General features: G+C 39.5%; 1 protein-coding gene across 4 annotated transcripts in view; it reads right to left on the bottom strand.

Moving 5' to 3' along the window:
• Nucleotides 1-18811, bottom strand: part of cacna1ba (calcium channel, voltage-dependent, N type, alpha 1B subunit, a) — a 163776-nt gene that overhangs the window by 17511 nt on the left and 127454 nt on the right. For all 4 annotated transcript variants that reach the window (XM_065250240.1, XM_065250241.1, XM_065250243.1 and 1 more), the window contains 9 exons: nt 12530-12667; nt 11344-11545; nt 9137-9301; nt 7861-7971; nt 7529-7612; nt 6413-6529; nt 3461-3526; nt 2808-2899; nt 1381-1531 (listed from right to left, as the gene is read on the bottom strand). In XM_065250240.1, coding sequence (XP_065106312.1) covers nt 1381-1531; nt 2808-2899; nt 3461-3526; nt 6413-6529; nt 7529-7612; nt 7861-7971; nt 9137-9301; nt 11344-11545; nt 12530-12667 — 1126 coding nt within the window. The remainder of the gene's footprint in view (nt 1-1380; nt 1532-2807; nt 2900-3460; nt 3527-6412; nt 6530-7528; nt 7613-7860; nt 7972-9136; nt 9302-11343; nt 11546-12529; nt 12668-18811) is intronic.

Below are 18811 nucleotides of genomic sequence, written 5' to 3'. Positions count from 1 at the left end.
ACACAGCACTTTGGTCCAATAAAATTTGTTTCTGTATGAACACAAACACGTCCGGTAAATGTTCTGGGATCGCTCCCGTAAAGAGGACCTAGAAAACATTCACGGAAAGCATTCTGTGTGAACAAGATGCAGAAACAATGCCGTAAGGGCCGAGTCATAGTCAGGACGGTGATTTCACCAAGTAGGATGTGATACTGGATCAACACTTTCATTAACCAATCACATTGCAGGATTAGGTTTAGGGTGTATGTTAGATGTAGGTTTAGGATTGAGTTAGGCGCTTAAGGGGGTCGCACACCGAATGCGCAGCTCAGCGCTGCGCCGCGTTGAGTCGCGTCTAGGACAGCTCGGAGGTATCGTAAACTGGAAGTGCACATTAAAAAGCGCGAGCTTCGTCAGATAGCGTCTACTTCAAAATGCAAAATATACGTTAGCAGCCAATGTTAATCGTTAATGATTTGGGACAAATATGATGTTATTTAATGTTAAACAATGTGAGTGGCGCTGTGTGGCGCGACAGGGATTTGAGCAACTCCGAGTCAAAGCTGGGCGGCGCGGACCGGCGCCACCTGGCAGCGGCGGTGTGCGTATACTCATAAAAAAACAATGTGTTTGATTTTTTTAGAACGGCGCAGCGCTGAGCATCCCATGTGCGACCCCCTTTAAACTATTATTTCACACTAATAAAAAAATGATTAGGGTTTGAGTTATGGGTAAGTTGGGGTATCTTTGATTAAAACGTTGATGCAGGACCAAAAAAAAATGTTGTTCCAAGATCACATCTTACTTTGCGAAATCACAATGACCATTCACAACTAAAGAAATGTTGGCAAACTGGATTGTAGCAGAGATCACGCATCACGTCACATTCGCGCTGAAGCTGAGATCTTTTATCAGCATGACAAAACAGCGGATCACAAACTCTTTATAATCTTTTAATAAACTAAAATCACATGCGAGAGAGAAAAATCACGGATAATTGGCAAACTTTGGATGCTGTGGAAAAACCTACCAAGTGCAGGACTTTTTATGTTATGTGTGTGAATGCACGCACAGATTTCAGAAAATCATTGGCAGTGTGAATGAACCGAAAATCCCGAACAAATGCTGGACGCATTTTCCGTGTATTTTCCGTAATCTCTGTATGTAAAAGGCTATAGTGTACCCCTCCATCTCTGTATCATTCACAACAGTGCTAACTCACAACAGAGTTGATTAACATTTAATAACAAAGTCATTTTCCTGATGAAGGGAGGTTTAGCCTAGTGCAAGAACTAGCAAACTGGACTGGATCCCTGTAGGATCTAATATTGATAGTTGGCTCTATCAATAGTGCTGAAGATACAGTGATCTGTCACCAGTTCAACTTTGAGCACTGACCAGGAAGGAGCAGAGGAAAATGAAGGACACAAAGTAGAAGTAGGCAAAATCGCTGCCACACTCCTTGCCGTGGGTCCCCGAGCCTTCGTCGCACATCCGCTCGCTCAGACAGGACAGCATGATCTCGTGCCAGGCCTCACCGGTGGCACTCCTGCAGAAGACATAAAGATCTGACTGAATAAAGAGAATATGACAGAGTCTGGAGTTCATTTATATATAGAGGCAGATTTCATGTATAACAATGTTAGGCTGATGTGCTGTCTGCTTCTGGCTTTTAGCTGAGAGGAAGCCTTGGGCAAAGCAGGGGCGTGTAGTGAAATTACAGCGTTCACTCCGCTATAAATCTGCTCCAGCCCCGGACTTTGTATTGGCCCAATCCCGCTTCTCTGTAGAGGCATAATTTCTGTTTGCTATAATATAGACGTATGGGGACAAAATGTATTAAGGATGTTGTGCAATTTCAACACAGATGTGAGGGTGATTTAGTGGTATGATGAAATTTAAAAGCATTATTGAATTTTATTACGATATGTTGTTTATCTGGTGACATCTAAACGGCCCAGTAAAAATTAAATCTGTCCAAAGGTGGGGTGCAGAAATGACAAAATACTATATACTGTACAAATAAAAAAAGGATTAAAGAATCAAGGTTGTTCTAGAGCTAGATGAAAATCACACAGTGGCACACTTAAACAAAGAAGTACGCGGCGGAGGCTTTGATCTATTACAGCACCAGTAGTGTTCTTACCAGCCCCTAACACACTGACAACACCCTGTCAACACAAGCAGCTCCTGTCAACACGGCCAATTAACAGATACCCTGCGAGAACACTGTGCGCCTGTGATTAATCCAGACAGAGACATAGAGATAGATTAACGCATGGATGGATGGATGGCCTATAATAGGCATAAGTTAGGTGAACAGGCAAACAAATAGACAGACATGAAGACAGACAGACAGAATATGTGTGCTTTAGAATGAGACATGGAGAGAAAAAACCAGACAGAGAGTGATAGATAAATCAATGGAAGAATGGATGGATGGATAGACATAAATTAGGCAGACAAACAAACTGTAAGGCTGGGCGATGTATCCTATATTAGATATTATTAAGATAATTGTGCCGAAGATATAAAATGACAGAATATTTTGAATAAAATTAAATTGAATGTATCAAAGACGGCATCAGCAGGCAACTCATCAATATTAAAATGGTGATAATAAGCAACATATGAAAAAAGAAAAGAAAAGAAAAGAGAGAGAGACATATAGTTGATGATAAATTAGTCTGTATCAAGATTTTCGGTATATCGGCCAGCTCTAAAAGACATGTAGAGATTGTGTGCTCTGATGTGTTGCTGTGTGTTTTATTTCGATTCAATACATGAGCAGTAAGGCACTGCACGATTATCAGGTGCGTACAGACCTGAACAGTAGCATAAGCGCTTGGAGGAAAGTGCGAAAGTTATTGTGATGATTGATGGCGGTGTCTTCATTCATCTCAATGTTCCCAAACACCTGCAATCACAATAATACAGTTAAAGCACAGACGTTTTAAAACAGTTACATTAAAGAGTAACTAAACCCCAAACCAACTTTTTTTAGTTAATGATCTGTAAGAATGATGCTTTATTAGTGCTGTTCATTGATTTTAGTAAGTTTTTTGACATTTGGATATAAAGTGTTTCAATACTACAATATATGGTGTAAAAACGTCTGAGTGCTGCCCTCTTGAGGTTGAACGGTGGCTACTGCAGTTGAATTTTCCTATTGGATGTTGGGTCCAAGAAATTACTCGTGACGTAAGCAGGTTCAAGCTCACCACGCCCTTGTTACGATCTCACCACACACTTGATACGAGCTTAGTTCGTCCCCTCTATCTCCGTTGGGATCTGCCCACTTTTCTTGCATTTTTCAAATATTGCAGTGGGTGGAGTCAGCCTCTGACCAGGGGTTTAGTTACGCTTTAAACACGTTTCAGATATAAAGACTTATCTCTTTACTTGTAGCACTTAAGCTTATATTAGTAATTAATATTTATTGAAACACTAAAATATTACATTGCATATTTATACCTACCTGCATTCCAATAATGGCATAGATGAAAAACAGCATGGCGATTAAAAGGCAAACATAAGGCAGGGCCTGGAACATAAACATACATTTATAAGTATCATTTAAGACATATACACGTTACTCGTTCTTTATTTATATACTTTTTCCACATTACAGAATAATAATAAACTCATTCAAACTATGGTTTAATACAAATGTACAGCTGTGGGAATTATGTGACTAAAAGCATCCAAAATACATTAAAATTATATTTTATCATTTGAAGTGCAGTCACCGCTTGGCTAGAAATTGCAAAACTGTATGCGTGTAAGTTTCACTTTAGGATTCATTTTTATGAATATCGAAAGAAGTTTACATTTAATATGGGTTTTAATTAGCTGCTTTTCTTTTATATACTCTAAGTCATCTATTTCAAAAACAATATTTTAAAATAAATGTTTTGTTTTCTAATATCAAAAATGAATCTTTTTGGCACAGCTATATGTCTGTCTACAACATTAATTTCACGCATTTAACCTTACACCTTCAGATGAAAAGATATTTAAGATCATAAACGTTAACATTTCAGTCAAGTGTTTCAAAACGGTACACTCTAAAAAATATAGTGCTAAATACCACTAAAAGTTCATAATCATAAGGGAACCATTTTTAGTGCTATATAGCACCTATGAAGAACCATCCCAGGGCTCCAGACTGCCACCAAATGGTCGCATTTTGCAACCGAAATTTAAAAGTGTGCCACTGAATTTGTAAAATTGGACATTTTTTGTTATGTTACACTTAATTTAAAACAGCACATTTTACTTTCTGCATCTATCATCAAAGTATTTATTTGTAATACAGTGTATTACTTAGTAGAAATGTGAATATTTGGTTAGCATGTTGCTTTACGGTATGTGCCCCTAAATTTTCTGGTTGCGCCCCTAACATTTTCAGTTGGGGGCCACTGTGCTCCTAGTGAAAAAAGTTAGTCTGGAGCCCTGCATCCGGGGGTGATATAGCGCCTCTATAGCACCTGATATGGTTCTATATAGCACAATATGGTTCTACACAGGTTCTATATAGGTGCTATATGGCACTTAAAATGGTTCCCCTATGATTACGAGCCAGTGAAACACTTTTAGTGCTATTTAGCACCATTTGTTTATCTTATAATAACATATATCTATATGTTATTCATGCTTGCTTATTATGTTAATTATTTACATTTACAAGTCTGGCTGACAATTTTATCCAAAGCAACTTACATTGCATTACAATGTATACATTTTAATCATGTGTAGTCCCTTGGTTCGAACCTATAACCTTCTTTACAGGAGCTATTCACATATTTAAAATGCAGCGACAAATCAAAATTAGCGCACAGCCTCGAGTGCCGGTTTTAAAATTATTAAGGGCATAAGAAAGATGCAAACCTGCATAAGTCACTAAACACCATCAAAAATGACATATTAAGGGCGGGGTGTATGATTTTTGAAAAACACTTTGGAAAAGGGAGTCAGGCCGAGTACGAGAACACACCGGTTGCCAATCAGCAGTAAGGGGCGTGTCTACTAACCGACATCATTGCCTGGGTTGCGTATATGTGGGGCAGGTCTATCAAAAGAAGGTCCAGATTCTATTGGGATAGGGGTGTGTTTGTTTAGGTGATTTTAAATATCAACATTGGCTTTCAGAGATCATGCACCCCACCTTTAACCGAATGCTCTTGGCACATATTATATGTTCGCTTCAAATGTGATTAATCCCTGCCATTAAGAAATCAGCAAAGAAAAGCATGGAAGAAGTTTTTTACACTGTTAAATGAGGTTTACTGGATATATTAGGATATTGAGCAAATGTTTGAACCTTAGAAATGACAGTGAAGAGTGAGAGGAGAATGTTTTAGAAGTGGAGATTTTTGCTTTGAAGCAAAACACAAGGCATTTTAAAGGGGACTTTATTAAGTTGTCAAATAAATCTTTGGTGTTCCCAGAGTACATAAGTGAAGTTTTAGCTTAAAATACTATATAAATAATTTATCATAGCATGCTAAAATTGCCACTTTGTTGGTGTGAGCAAAAATGTGTCATTTTTGGGTGTATCCTTTTAAATGCAAATGATCTCTGTACTAAATGGCAGTGGTTGGATAGTGCAGATTAATGAGTATTATCCCCTTCTGACATCACATGAAGAGCCAAATTTCAATGAGCTATTTTTTCAAATGCTTTGCAGTGAATGGTTTACCAAAACTAATTAACTGGGTTGATCTTTTTCACATTTTCTAGGTTGATAGAAGCACTGGGGACCCAATTATAGCACTTAAACATGGAAAGTCAGACTTTCATGATATGTCCGCTTTAATTACTACGTAATTACCTTTTCATTGCTATTAAAGTGAAATACTGAACCTGAACAAAATAGCCTGATAGAAGATCTCCAAATGTTTATGAAAATGTTATTTCACCAGTAAAATCATAACTTAATAAGTTAAAGTTCTTGACTGACTATTGATGAATTCCATATTGATGCGGTACAGAAAATATGATACAAATAGTTCACTGACCAATCAGCAGTCAGGCCTGACTGAAGGATCAATATTTAGTAATAATATTGGCGAGTTATGTAGGTGCAACACCATGAAGACATTTCAAATGAATAAGAGGATCTTGAAATCTATATTCTGTAAAAATAAGGTGAATCCAGTAAAGGGGTTTAAGTGCTGCAGTAATGTGATTCATCAGTTTAATAGAGTCAGCATTTGTGCAGCTCAATTCTTTTTAGTTCGAAAGAGCTCTTTGGCAAGCCAGCCAAAACACTCCAGCAGTAGCAGAATCTAGACATAACAAACCCGTAAATGAAGTTTTCACTGTCATAAGAGGAGAAAATAACATGTAGAAGTAATTAGGAAACATAAAAAAACAATTAATCAGCAATGCATGGGTACCCAGTCTAAATAGAGGAGTGCTACAGTACCTTAAAAGACTGGACGAAAGTCCAGAGCAGGATGCGAATGGTATATCCCTGCCGAAGAAGTTTGATGAGTCTGGCTGCTCTGAAGAGCCTCAGAAAGCTCAGATTCAGTAAACGGTCCTGTGGGAACACCCATTTTTTTTAAACATTCATATGTTTTATCTTTATTTCAACTCTAAATCACATTAAATGGGTGAATGCTCAGTGCAAAAACACATGCATGATAACATTTCAAAACATAATAAAACATATATTGGTGAACCCTTTCACACTGAACCTGAAAATAATGATTTTAGGCTTTAATGTTTTTATTGTTTGGATGCCAGGAGTGCCCAAAGTGTATCCAAATCTCAGATTCAGTGTGATTTGTTTGTGAATATTTTGGTGTCTGTGATTTTGCCAAGTAGGACATGTACTTAAATTGGCATCTATGTGATTCATATTATATTAAGATATACGAACATATCCTGCTTGGAGAAATCATGGAGAGCCTATCATCGCTCTAAAGAGATTCAAAATCAGATCAACTTACATGCTGAAAAATGTGAAAAATGGCATACATTGACTTGCAAATGTGAACCTTATAATGTGGCATATACGCCAGCATTGAAGTTAATTCATTTCCTGAATGGAAAAGCTAATGTAAGTTCAAGGACAAGAGAGCAACTCACCGTAGTCTACACATGAAGATGTTAAATTGTGGCAGGTGCGAGCCAAGATTTAAGCGAAGACATTTAATGGGTGAGAAAGCAGAGAGACAAAGAAAGAGAGAGAGACAGGAGAACAAGAACAGCCATCACACACAAATATAATACAATACAATACAAACACACTTACATCAGTAGCAACTCTTGACAATGGCATGGACATCTAGACATACACTTTAATACACCAAAACACTTGGGAACATCATTAAAACATTAAAAGCGACAAGCATGTGCAGTACAAACCCAAGTACTGTCTGCATTTCTAAAGCAAGCTCCTCTCATTGCTGTTCTTATAGCTGTAATGTTGATCCGGCACATCATCTGTTTGTGTCTGGAATTGTCTGCTTTATGTCTGAATGCTGTCTGCCTGCTCTGCGACTTCTAATAGAAAAGCACACTGTCTCTTACTTACTTTAATCTCAGTGACTAAGATGTCAGTGATGCTTCCCAGCACAGTCACAAAGTCGAACACATTCCAGGCGTCTTTCAGGTAATTCTAGGATGAAGAGAATTAGACACACCATTGTTAAAAATCAGCCTTAATGGGATCTCCAGGGCCCTAGCACAGGATGTGTCCATCTGCACTATTTGTTTAATTATTGGTCGGTGATTTGAAAACCTTGCATTCGTGTCACTTTCATTGCATTGAGCTGTTTACAAATGCAAGAAGGTATCCTGTGTGAAGGGCTCCTCAAACTGGAACAATTTATAAGTTGTTGTGACGTAAAAGGTCTAAATAGTTACCAAGGGTCCGAACGCAATAATCTTGAGGACACACTCCATTGAAAACAGAGCAGTGAAGACGATGTTGAGATACTTCAGCATTGCTTCATAAAACTCAGGTGCCCTGTAGAACTGAAAGGAAAGACAGAAAAAATTTTATTGTTGGGATTCACATTGGTTTATTTGTTGCACATGTCATCATGCACAATTGTTCAAACTTTTAGAGAAGTTACAAGAATCATACCAAGCTCCTTGACTAATTCTAGGCATAAAACAACTCAATTTACAAGAAAAGGTACAAGAAAAGGTACCTCATGTTAGCAACATGTCTGATAAATTAGCCATTATATTCCATATTATCCTTTATTATCCGTTATAACGTTATTGTTTCCTTTACGAGTTTCTATGCTATTCAATTTTCCTGACCTGGGCATCTGATGTCTAAAAGCTTTTTTCTTATCTCTCATCTCTACAATGTCTACTGACCCTGTGCCTTCTCAAGTGAGATGTGTTGTGTTTTTGACTTAACGCGAGTCTGCGAAGACCTATTATTTAAGCGTTTTTGTCACGGGTGCCCCGCACTCATGAGCATGATGCCTACCTTCCATAGGAATGAATGAAAACAAGTCAGCCCCGGACAGCACCGGCCCAATTTAAACCCTAATTATATGCACTTACAGTATGTGCCGATTGCCTACAAAACACCGACATTTGATGCAGTTTTACTTACCGCCTGCGACTCATGACCCAGTTGGAACCGCACCAACGAAATCCAGCATTAAACAAATATACACACAAAAGTCCCCTGCTACCCCAGATAAACAAACTATTCCATTGTTTCCATAATTCTGGGTACTTTGGGAAGCTAAACAAACTTAAATTTCCCTCACAAACAAAAACAGACTGTTGATTTTGTGTCAGCTCTTAGTTGGTGTGCACTATTCCGATTAAAGTGCCCATATAAGGACTTCAACTGTACTTCCTGCAGTGAAATTGCCCATAAAAAAAATAAAGCAAGATTGTTTGGTATGAATCTTTCATGTTCGAAAAAACTTCCGAAACATACAAACTCTAGCAAAGTGCATTCGGCACAGAAATACTCTGTCACACTTCCAAATGCTTTTTTAACACTTTGCCTATGTTTAGCATGAGGAATCCAACCCTTAAACAGTGTTAATTAGTCAGTATGCATGAAAACCCCCCTCCCTCTTAAGCTGGGTTTTCACAGATATACAGCTATTAGTAAAGAGGTATGACAAGCATGTATTGAAACTATTAAAAAACTCAGCAGACAAACCTTCATCATCAGGACCACAGTGTTGAGGGCAATCATGATCATGATGGAGTACTCAAAAGGTGGCGAGACCACAAACTTCCACATGCGGTACTGAAAGGACTGCTGCTTCTGTGGCATGTAGCGGGTCAGCGGCTTGGCATTTATTGCAAAGTCGATGCAGGCTCTCTGAAAACCAGCAAATGCAGATTCAGTTCACAAAACTGAGCTCACGAAAAAAATGCACATAATCGTTCTTTCTGAAACAGGCCTTGTGAAACAGCATTTTCTCAGAACTGATCAGAAAACCATCAGTGTTATACACAAAACCAGATCAATCTATGAAGAAAAACGTAAATGGATTCGTAATGGCTCTGAAATTTTCTGGCTGCATTGCCGTGAGTCTTCATCATAAATTACTTCTCCTGAGGTCTGGGTTCCTGGCACAGTTTGTGAGTCATGTTGGGCAGGCATACGGAGAGGGAGAAAGCGGAACAGCATAGACTATGCAGATGACTGGGCTTCGTCTAATGGGCCCTCAGGAGGAAACACGGCACAGACAGGCTGACTGCTCTTCCATGTGGCGGCTGGGTAGCTTGCATGTCTTTAGTCACGTTGCGTCAATGTATGAGTGTGTGTTTGTTTTGTATGTCGCAGACAAATGCATCAATCAGATTCCTGTGACTGTCACAATCTCCTACCTGGACATCTGCCCCCTCACCGGCACCATCCTGCCCCCTCAGATCTCCATTAATGTTAAATGGGATTTAAATGATAAAATGTGATTTTTAAAAATCACATTTGCCTAGTTTGTTGTCTTCCTAAATTGAATAATAAGCTAAAGGATGGTCTGTGAGGCATTTTTAATGGTTGCTTGGCTAAGCGTGCTCCCCACCCTAATAACATTACGAAAAATGTCTTGTACCACGGAAAGTAAAAACAAAGGTTACAAACATTTCATAATTTCAAGGTTGTATATTGCATTAACTAATTTCACTCTGGACATTCGAAAATGGATAAAAAAAAAGAAAAGACAGCAATTGCTACTATCTCTGGGTTTGAGCTCCAAATGAGGAATGTTGTGCTAGGTATGCGTTTTTTGCTATTGATGTACTGTATATTGTAAGATTGTTCAGAGCTTTGTACATTGCTCACTATAGCTGCAGTTTTTGTGGTTGTATTACCGATATGTTCGTTTATAATGCATTAACTTAATGAATGTACCGTATTTTCTAGTTGGGAATTATATGCATTCATATAAGCCCCGCCCCCTCTCGGTAATTCAGACGCCCCCTCATCAGCGCTTGGCTGGCGCTGCAGTAACTATGGTCGCTTTATTGTAGATAAAGTATCATATTAGTGAGCATAAAAAACTCTTTTTGTGTAAGAAAGAGATGAACACAGCTAGTTTAAATGCTTGATTCTGATTGGCCAGTGGCAACATTTGCAGGTTTGTTATTCCCACTTATTACACGGCTCTCTGGAATGCTTGATTCTGATTGGTCAGTTGAGACATTTGCAGGTTCGTACTTTTCAAATAATAACCGCTCCAAAATAATAACGCATAGCCGGACTACTTGCACGAGTAAAATCGCTCCGCGCCATTATCCCTTACATAACAACCACTCAACCCAAATTTTTTCATAAGTACAGTGATTTCCATTAGTTAGTCCAAATAATTTTGTCAGATACTTGTGATTGGTTATGTTTTTCAAATCTAAAAAATTCAAATGTTGTCCTTAAAAACTGTTCGAAAGCTATATTTTGTTAATGCAACTTATTTATAATAATGCAAAGACATATCTATACACTCCTAAAAAACAAAGGTGCTAAATAGCACCAAAAGTGGTTCTTGGCTCGTAATCATAGAGGAACCATTTTAAGTGCCATATAGCACAGATGAGGTACCTGTGTAGCACCGGTGTAGAACCATATAGTGGTATGTAGAACCATTTGTGGTGCTACAGAGGTGCTACTGTATATGACCCCCCTATGGTTCTTTATAGGTGCTTCATAGGTGCTATATAGCAATAAAAATGGTTCCTTTATGATTACGAGCCAAGAACCACTTTAAGTGCTATTTAGCACCGTTTGTAGAGTTCTTAGAGTGTAGGGTGGCTAAGATGTCCAAGCACTTAAACCAAAATTAGGTTGGGACAACCTGATATGTAATGAATTGGTAACATACTGTAGTGTGCATTTTTAATGTGGCTATTTGCGAACATTGTTACCTCATTCTTTTCAAGACTGCATTCTGACAGGGCTTTATCACCCTGTTCCTGAAATGTGATGATTATTAAGGCCACAAAAATGTTGACGAAGAAGAAGGGGAAAACCACAAAGTAGACAACGTAGAAGATGGCCATCTCAATCCGGTAGCCTGGACTGGGACCTTGGTCTTCAAATGTGGCATCCACAGAATGCTTCAAAACCCTGTGTAAAGACAGTTAGACAATCCATTACATTACAGTACAATAACATCAGTATCCTATTTATTCTTTTTTGCTATTGTGTAGCCTTACCATCATAAGCAGGGATAATGAAATTCAAGTTTAATTGGATGGTTTTAACCAGTTTGAGATTGATGTTACACAATGCAATAAAATGTTTTTCAGTTTTATTAGTGATATAGCCAAAGTAATGAAATTGTAGCATCCTGTATACGGCTTTTGCTCTTAGTTTTACCAGTTTAGCATTTTAACGTTGTGCATTACAGACTTAATAATCATATTGAAATAGTTCAAGTCCAATTATGAAAAATTAAGAGAGCAGAGGGACAAAGATCTTGCAGAACACATGCAGAAGACCGACCTCAGAAGCTTGTGAACTACTCATAAAAATAAATCACAAAAGCATAAATTTGGGCGGTCATAATGCAGATAGTGATTCACGAATGTCTGCCTAGCTTGTCTCCTGAGAGCTGTGCTCAACCAATATCTCTCAAATATCAGACTCAAAGGGCACCACTTCAAAATGATTACAGCCTTTAAAGTGAGAGGATAAAAGGCCAGTGAGGGGTCAAAAGACACAAGGGATGTGTTTGAAAAGGACAGAAGCTTTTAATCTCTACAAAAAAAAAAGATTCTGAATAGTAACAGGTATTCATAAAATAAAACTGTGAACAAAAAGCACAGAGAAAAGTCGTAGTGAGGATGCACAGTACATCAGTACTATATCAGTTATTGTTGGTACAAGTTTCGCAAAGATCGCTTTTTTATAATCCTGGTCTGTTTGAAATATACTTATTTATTTGATTTAGATCATATTTGCCTCCGTCAATTGCTATAACTAAATCTACAACGTATCGCTTGTTAAAAAAAATCAACCATTAACTGGTTATCAGGCATAATGTGAAATATCCAAGCATTTCTATGACAATGAGAAACATGGCAGATGTTGGTGCGTCTGTTGACTTACGTGGGCCAGCCTTCTCCAGTGGAAACAGTGAAGAGAGTGAGAAATGCCCAAAGCACATTGTCATAGTGAAACTCATATTTCTTCCACTCTCTGGGCTGAGCCGCCACATCGTCCTTATCATAATCCAAGAACAGCCCCCTGATAACCAAACACACAATGACAAAGACACAAATTACAGACCAAATATCCATGTCGGATTTTAAAGGAATGGTTCACCCAAGTATTACAATTCTGAAATCCTCTCACAAACGTGTTGTTTTCACTTCAGTGGATTTATATTAGCCACTGGAGTCATTTGGATTACTTTAATGATGAACGTATGTGCGTTCTGGAGCTTGGCCATGTTGACCCCCATATAAAAAGATAACATGATGGTATTTTAATGTTGAGTAACTACAATAGTTTGTGTTTAACTGAATAAAGTCAATTACTTGTGTATTTAGCACACACTTTTATCCAAAGCGATATGCTTTGCATTACAATCTCTACATTTGATCAATATGTGTGTTTCCTGGGATGGAACCCATGACCAAACTTAAAGGAACAGTATGTAGGATTGTGGCCAAAACTGGTATTGCAATAACAAAACTTGTGGCTAAAACTGGTACTGCAATCACCCAACTATAGTGGCCAATACACAAAATGACAACATAAACATCAGTTGAGGGCTGCAACTCCACTTTTTAAATGACAATATCCTGGCCGAACCACTGTTGTCAGTGATATAAGTATTTGAAATGAAAATGATTTCTAAATGTCTAGTGACATATCAGGGCCATTTTATGATTAATTGATATAAATTTCTTACATACTGTTCCTTTAATCCCCTACCAATTGAGCAGCAGAAAAATCACAAACAACCTGAAAACTATATCCTGCAGTTTTAAACAGTGTACAAATGATCCTTAGTTTGTTAAATCATATATATGACAAAGCCTTGATTGAACCAAATACATAGTTTTGCCAAACCTCTGTTTCATTGCTATGATATTAAAATTATCTACTATAGGGAACAGCGGGGCACAACCTAATTTAAGTTAGATTAATATTTTTTTACACAATCACAAACATACATGTCTGTTACAAATGAACACCTAGGGCTCTATCTTGCACCCAGTGCAATTGATTTTGTCAGTGACGCATGTATCATTCGTATTTTGCACCGGCGCACAGCGGGTTTTTCCCGTCACAGACGCACGTCGGCAAACTAGGGAATGAACTTGCGCTCCCTGGGAAAAAAAAGAGGCATGTTCCGGCGCAAACCATCCCTGATGCTATTTTGCAGTTTCAAAAAACAATTGCGCCACTGACCAGAAAAAAAAGTTTAAAGTCAGTGGCGCGTTGCGCGTTGTTCATTATGCTATTTTAAGGGCGCATGATGTATAGCGTGCACAACGCGCATACACTATGCATCTAATCTACACAGATGCAACAGTTATTTTTGCAAATCATAAATTGTTACACTAAAAAATATTAACACATGAGATAAGGGAAATCATAGTGGTGAGCATTGTGGTGATAGTTTTTATTTATTGTGTGGGTGCGTTATTCATATTCTCATGCAAATAACGATTAAAATATTTTCATAAGTTTGTTGTGTGGCTGTATTACGTTTATTTTATGTAAATAATAATTAAAATGTTTTCATAAGAAACCTTAATGTATATGAACTTGATTTGTAAGTGTACTTTGGGGTTGGACCTTGCTTGCGTTTCTTGGGTCAGATTTCAAAGCCCCCAAACCCTTTCAGCGGTGAGGGTGGACGCAGCGATGTCCTCTGCTGGCGTCAGGTCCTGAGGCAGATCCACCTCCCGTTACACGGCCCGATTTATGCTGGCAAGTTTGGGATTCCCCCGTCTCCTGACATCATTGTAGCGTTTGGCGCAACGATGGGGATGCCAGCTGATGAGACTGTGGCTATTTCCTCTCACGCCTGTTTAACCGACGCTGATTTGGGCGGGTTTCTCCTATCCCCATACAAAACAACTTCTGTGTCTTTGACTGCTCTTACAAGAACGTCGGTCTCCTCGGTTGTGAACCGCTCCTGGCGTGCGCCTGGTAAATCCGTTATAATAATAGCAACCCGCCATGGAACTTGCGCCCTTGCGTTTAAAGGGGATGTTGGATAGCGTTCTGATTGGTTTATTTGACGTTATGCCCAAACCACACCTATGAATAATGAACCTACTTCAGACCAACCCCTTATTGATTTGTGCCCGGCGCAAGAGTTATTTCTCCCGCCGGGAAAATAGCAACAGTGCCCAAGATCCGCCCACAAACTCACTTGCGCGTTGCGCTTCGCACTTGTGTTTCAGATCGTTAAAATAGGGCCCCTAAAGTTTGTTTGTGGGACTTACCGTTATCGTACAATTACACTGAAAGTGACAGGAGGGCAAACATTACAATTTATCCTATAAGGTGGGGTTAATTTTAATGAACAGAGGGTTGTTATAACACATGCTAGAAAATTTAGTTTTTAACAGAAGTTATGCAATAAAACTCTGTTTATATGCTTAAGGTGGATATTGTTTATATATCTGCCTATAATAGATGAAAGATCATGGATGGATTAATGTGTGGATATCTATCTAACCATCCTTCTGTCAAGCATCAATGAAAATAAATAGATTGTTTTGAAAGGGATGCACAATTAAGAATAAAAAGTTATTTCCTCTGATATTGTATTAACAGTTATTATTTTGATTTATAGTATTTATTAGGGCCCGAGCACACCGGGGTGTGAGGACCCTATTGTTCTTCAAGGAGTTATTATTAGGGCCCGAGCACACCAGGGTGTGAGGACCCTATTGTTTTTGCTCCGTTTATTAGGGCCCGAGCACACCAGGGTGTGAGGACCCTATTGTTTTTGCTCCGTTTATTATTATTATTCTTCTTCTTCTTCTTCTTCTTCTCCGAAATGGATCGCATTTTTGAGGGCCTAAACATACCCGAAAACTCATGAAAATTTGCACACGCGTCAGAAGTGGCGAAAATTTACATGTAGTATAGGCGTCAGAAGTGGGCGTGTAGAAATGGCTCAATAGCGCCACCTGCAAAATTTCAAGAGAACAGCCCCCCTACTACGAAAAACGTACAGACACGAAATTTGGTAGGGTCATCTATTACTCCAAGACCTACAAAAAAGTCTCTTGGAGCTAAGCTCTAAACCCCACAGGAAGTCAGCCATTTTGAATTTTCTCTGTCATTTTTTGACATTTCCAAGCGTCGTACTTTAACGAACTCCTCCTAGAGATTTAATCCGATCATCATCATATTTGGTCAGTATCATCTAAAGGCCTTTGCGATGCTAAATTGCGGAGCTTTTGACTTTTCATTGGAGGGCGTGTCCGTGGCGGCCTGGCAAAGTGTAATGTTTCGCCATGAAACAGGAAGCTGATGTAATTCAGGCATACATTGTCCGAGCCGCCCCTGACTTCACACGTTTGATAAGGGTCCAGGCCTGAACACATCAACATGGCATAATTCAGTAACACTCATAGCGCCACCTAGAGGCAGCAGGAAATACCATGTTTGATGCTGTGACTTACTGCTCTTAGGTATTTAACCATATCAACATCATATTTCACCAGTGTAATCTCAAGACCTTGTGTGATGATAAAAAGCAACGACCTTGACTTTTCATTAAAGGGCGTGTCCGTGGCGGCCTGGCAAAGTATCGCTAAATGAATCGCATTTTGACAGGCTAAACAAGCTCAAAAAGTCATAAAACGTTGCACACACGTCAGAAGTGGCAAAAATTTACATGTGGCATAGGCGCCAGAAGTGGGCGTGCAGAAATGGCTCGATAGCGCCACCTGCAAAATTTCAAGAGGACAGCCCCGCCGCTACGAAAATCCTACAGATACGAAATTTGGTAGGGTCATATGTCACCCCAAGACCTACAAAAAAGTCTCTTGGAGCGAAGCTCTAAACCTCACAGGAAGTCAGCCATTTTGAATTTTTGCTGTGATTTCTGTGCAAATTTTGTCATTTCCAGGCTTCGTACTTTAACGAACTCCTCCTAGAGATTTTGTTAGATCGTCATCATATTTGGTCAATCTCATCTAAAGGCCTTTGCGATGTTAAATTGCGGAGCTTTTGACTTTTCGTTGGAAGGTGTGTCCGTGGCGGCCTGACAAAGTTCAGCGTTTTCGCCATGAAACAGGAAGTTGTTATAACTAAGGCATACAATGTCCAATCTGCCCCACACTTCACATGTTTGATAAGGGTCTTGGCCTAAACACATTTCAATGCCAATATTCAGCTTCAGTCCTAGCGCCACCTAGAGGTAGCAGGAAATGCCTTGTTTTACGCTGTGATTCACTGTTCTCAGAGATTTAATCAAATCATTATCATATCAAGTGAGACTGATCTTAAGCCCTTTGCGATGATAAATTGCGAAGATCTTGACTTTTCGTTGAAGGGCGTGTCCGTGGCGGCCTCGCAAAGAGTGATGTTTCGCCATGAGAAAGCTGTTGTAACTCAGGCATGCAATGTCCGACCTGTCACAGACATCATACGTTTGACAAGGGTCCTGGCCTCAACACATCAATGTTACAACAATCAATTACAATATAGCGCCACCTGCTGCACAAAGGAGGTGTGGCACATCAAAGTTCCTTTGAATACCCGCCTATATTTACCCACTGAAATTTCAATCCCCCTGGTTCATTGCTTTACTAAGGCCATAGAGTGGCGGTGCACATGCGTGCGAGGGCCCTTCCATCACTGCTTGCAGTTTTAATTAGGGCCCGAGCACACCAGGGTGTGAGGACCCTATTGTTTTTGCTCCGTTTATTAGGGCCCGAGCACACCAGGGTGTGAGGACCCTATTGTTTTTGCTCCGTTTATTATTATTATTCTTCTTCTTCTTCTTCTTCTTCTTCTCCGAAATGGATCGCATTTTTGAGGGCCTAAACATACCCGAAAACTCATGAAAATTTGCACACGCGTCCGAAGTGGCGAAAATTTACATGTAGTATAGGCGTCAGAAGTGGGCGTGTAGAAATGGATCAATAGCGCCACCTGCAAAATTTCAAGAGAACAGCCCCCCTACTACGAAAAACGTACAGACACGAAATTTGGTAGGGTCATCTATTACTCCAAGACCTACAAAAAAGTCTCTCGGAGCTAAGCTCTAAACCCCACAGGAAGTCAGCCATTTTGAATTTTCTCTGTCATTTTTTGACATTTCCAAGCGTCGTACTTTAACGAACTCCTCCTAGAGATTTAATCCGATCATCATCATATTTGGTCAGTATCATCTAAAGGCCTTTGCGATGCTAAATTGCGGAGCTTTTGACTTTTCATTGGAGGGCGTGTCCGTGGCGGCCTGGCAAATTGTAATGTTTCGCCATGAAACAGGAAGATGATGTAATTCAGGCATACATTGTCCGATCTGCCCCTGACTTCACACGTTTGATAAGGGTCCAGGCCTGAACACATCAACATGGCATAATTCAGTAACACTCATAGCGCCACCTAGAGGCAGCAGGAAATACCATGTTTGATGCTGTGACTTACTCCTCTTAGGTATTTAACCATATCAACATCATATTTCACCAGTGTAATCTCAAGACCTTGTGTGATGATAAAAAGCAACGACCTTGACTTTTCATTAAAGGGCGTGTCCGTGGCGGCCTGGCAAAGTATCGCTAAATGAATCGCATTTTGACAGGCTAAACAAGCTCAAAAAGTCATAAAACGTTGCACACACGTCAGAAGTGGCAAAAATTTACATGTGGCATAGGCGCCAGAAGTGGGCGTGCAGAAATGGCTCGATAGCGCCACCTGCAAAATTTCAAGAGAACAGCCCCGCCGCTACGAAAATCCTACAGATACGAAATTTGGTAGGGTCATATTTCACCCCAAGACCTACAAAAAAGTCTCTTGGAGCGGAGCTCTAAACCTCACAGGAAGTCAGCCATTTTGAATTTTTGCTGTGATTTCTGTGCAAATTTTGTCATTTCCAGGCTTCGTACTTTAACGAACTCCTCCTAGAGATTTTGTCAGATCGTCATCATATTTGGTCAATCTCATCTAAAGGCCTTTGCGATGTTAAATTGCGGAGCTTTTGACTTTTCGTTGGAAGGTGTGTCCGTGGCGGCCTGACAAAGTTCAGCGTTTTCGCCATGAAACAGGAAGTTGTTATAACTAAGGCATACAATGTCCAATCTGCCCCACACTTCACATGTTTGATAAGAGTCTTGGCCTGAACACATTTCAATGCCAATATTCAGATTCAGTCCTAGCGCCACCTAGAGGTAGCAGGAAATGCCTTGT

This window comes from Paramisgurnus dabryanus, chromosome 5 (assembly GCF_030506205.2).
Source record: "Paramisgurnus dabryanus chromosome 5, PD_genome_1.1, whole genome shotgun sequence".
Taxonomy (NCBI): Eukaryota; Metazoa; Chordata; class Actinopteri; order Cypriniformes; family Cobitidae; genus Paramisgurnus; species Paramisgurnus dabryanus.
This window is presented reverse-complemented; position numbering and strand designations above follow the sequence as displayed.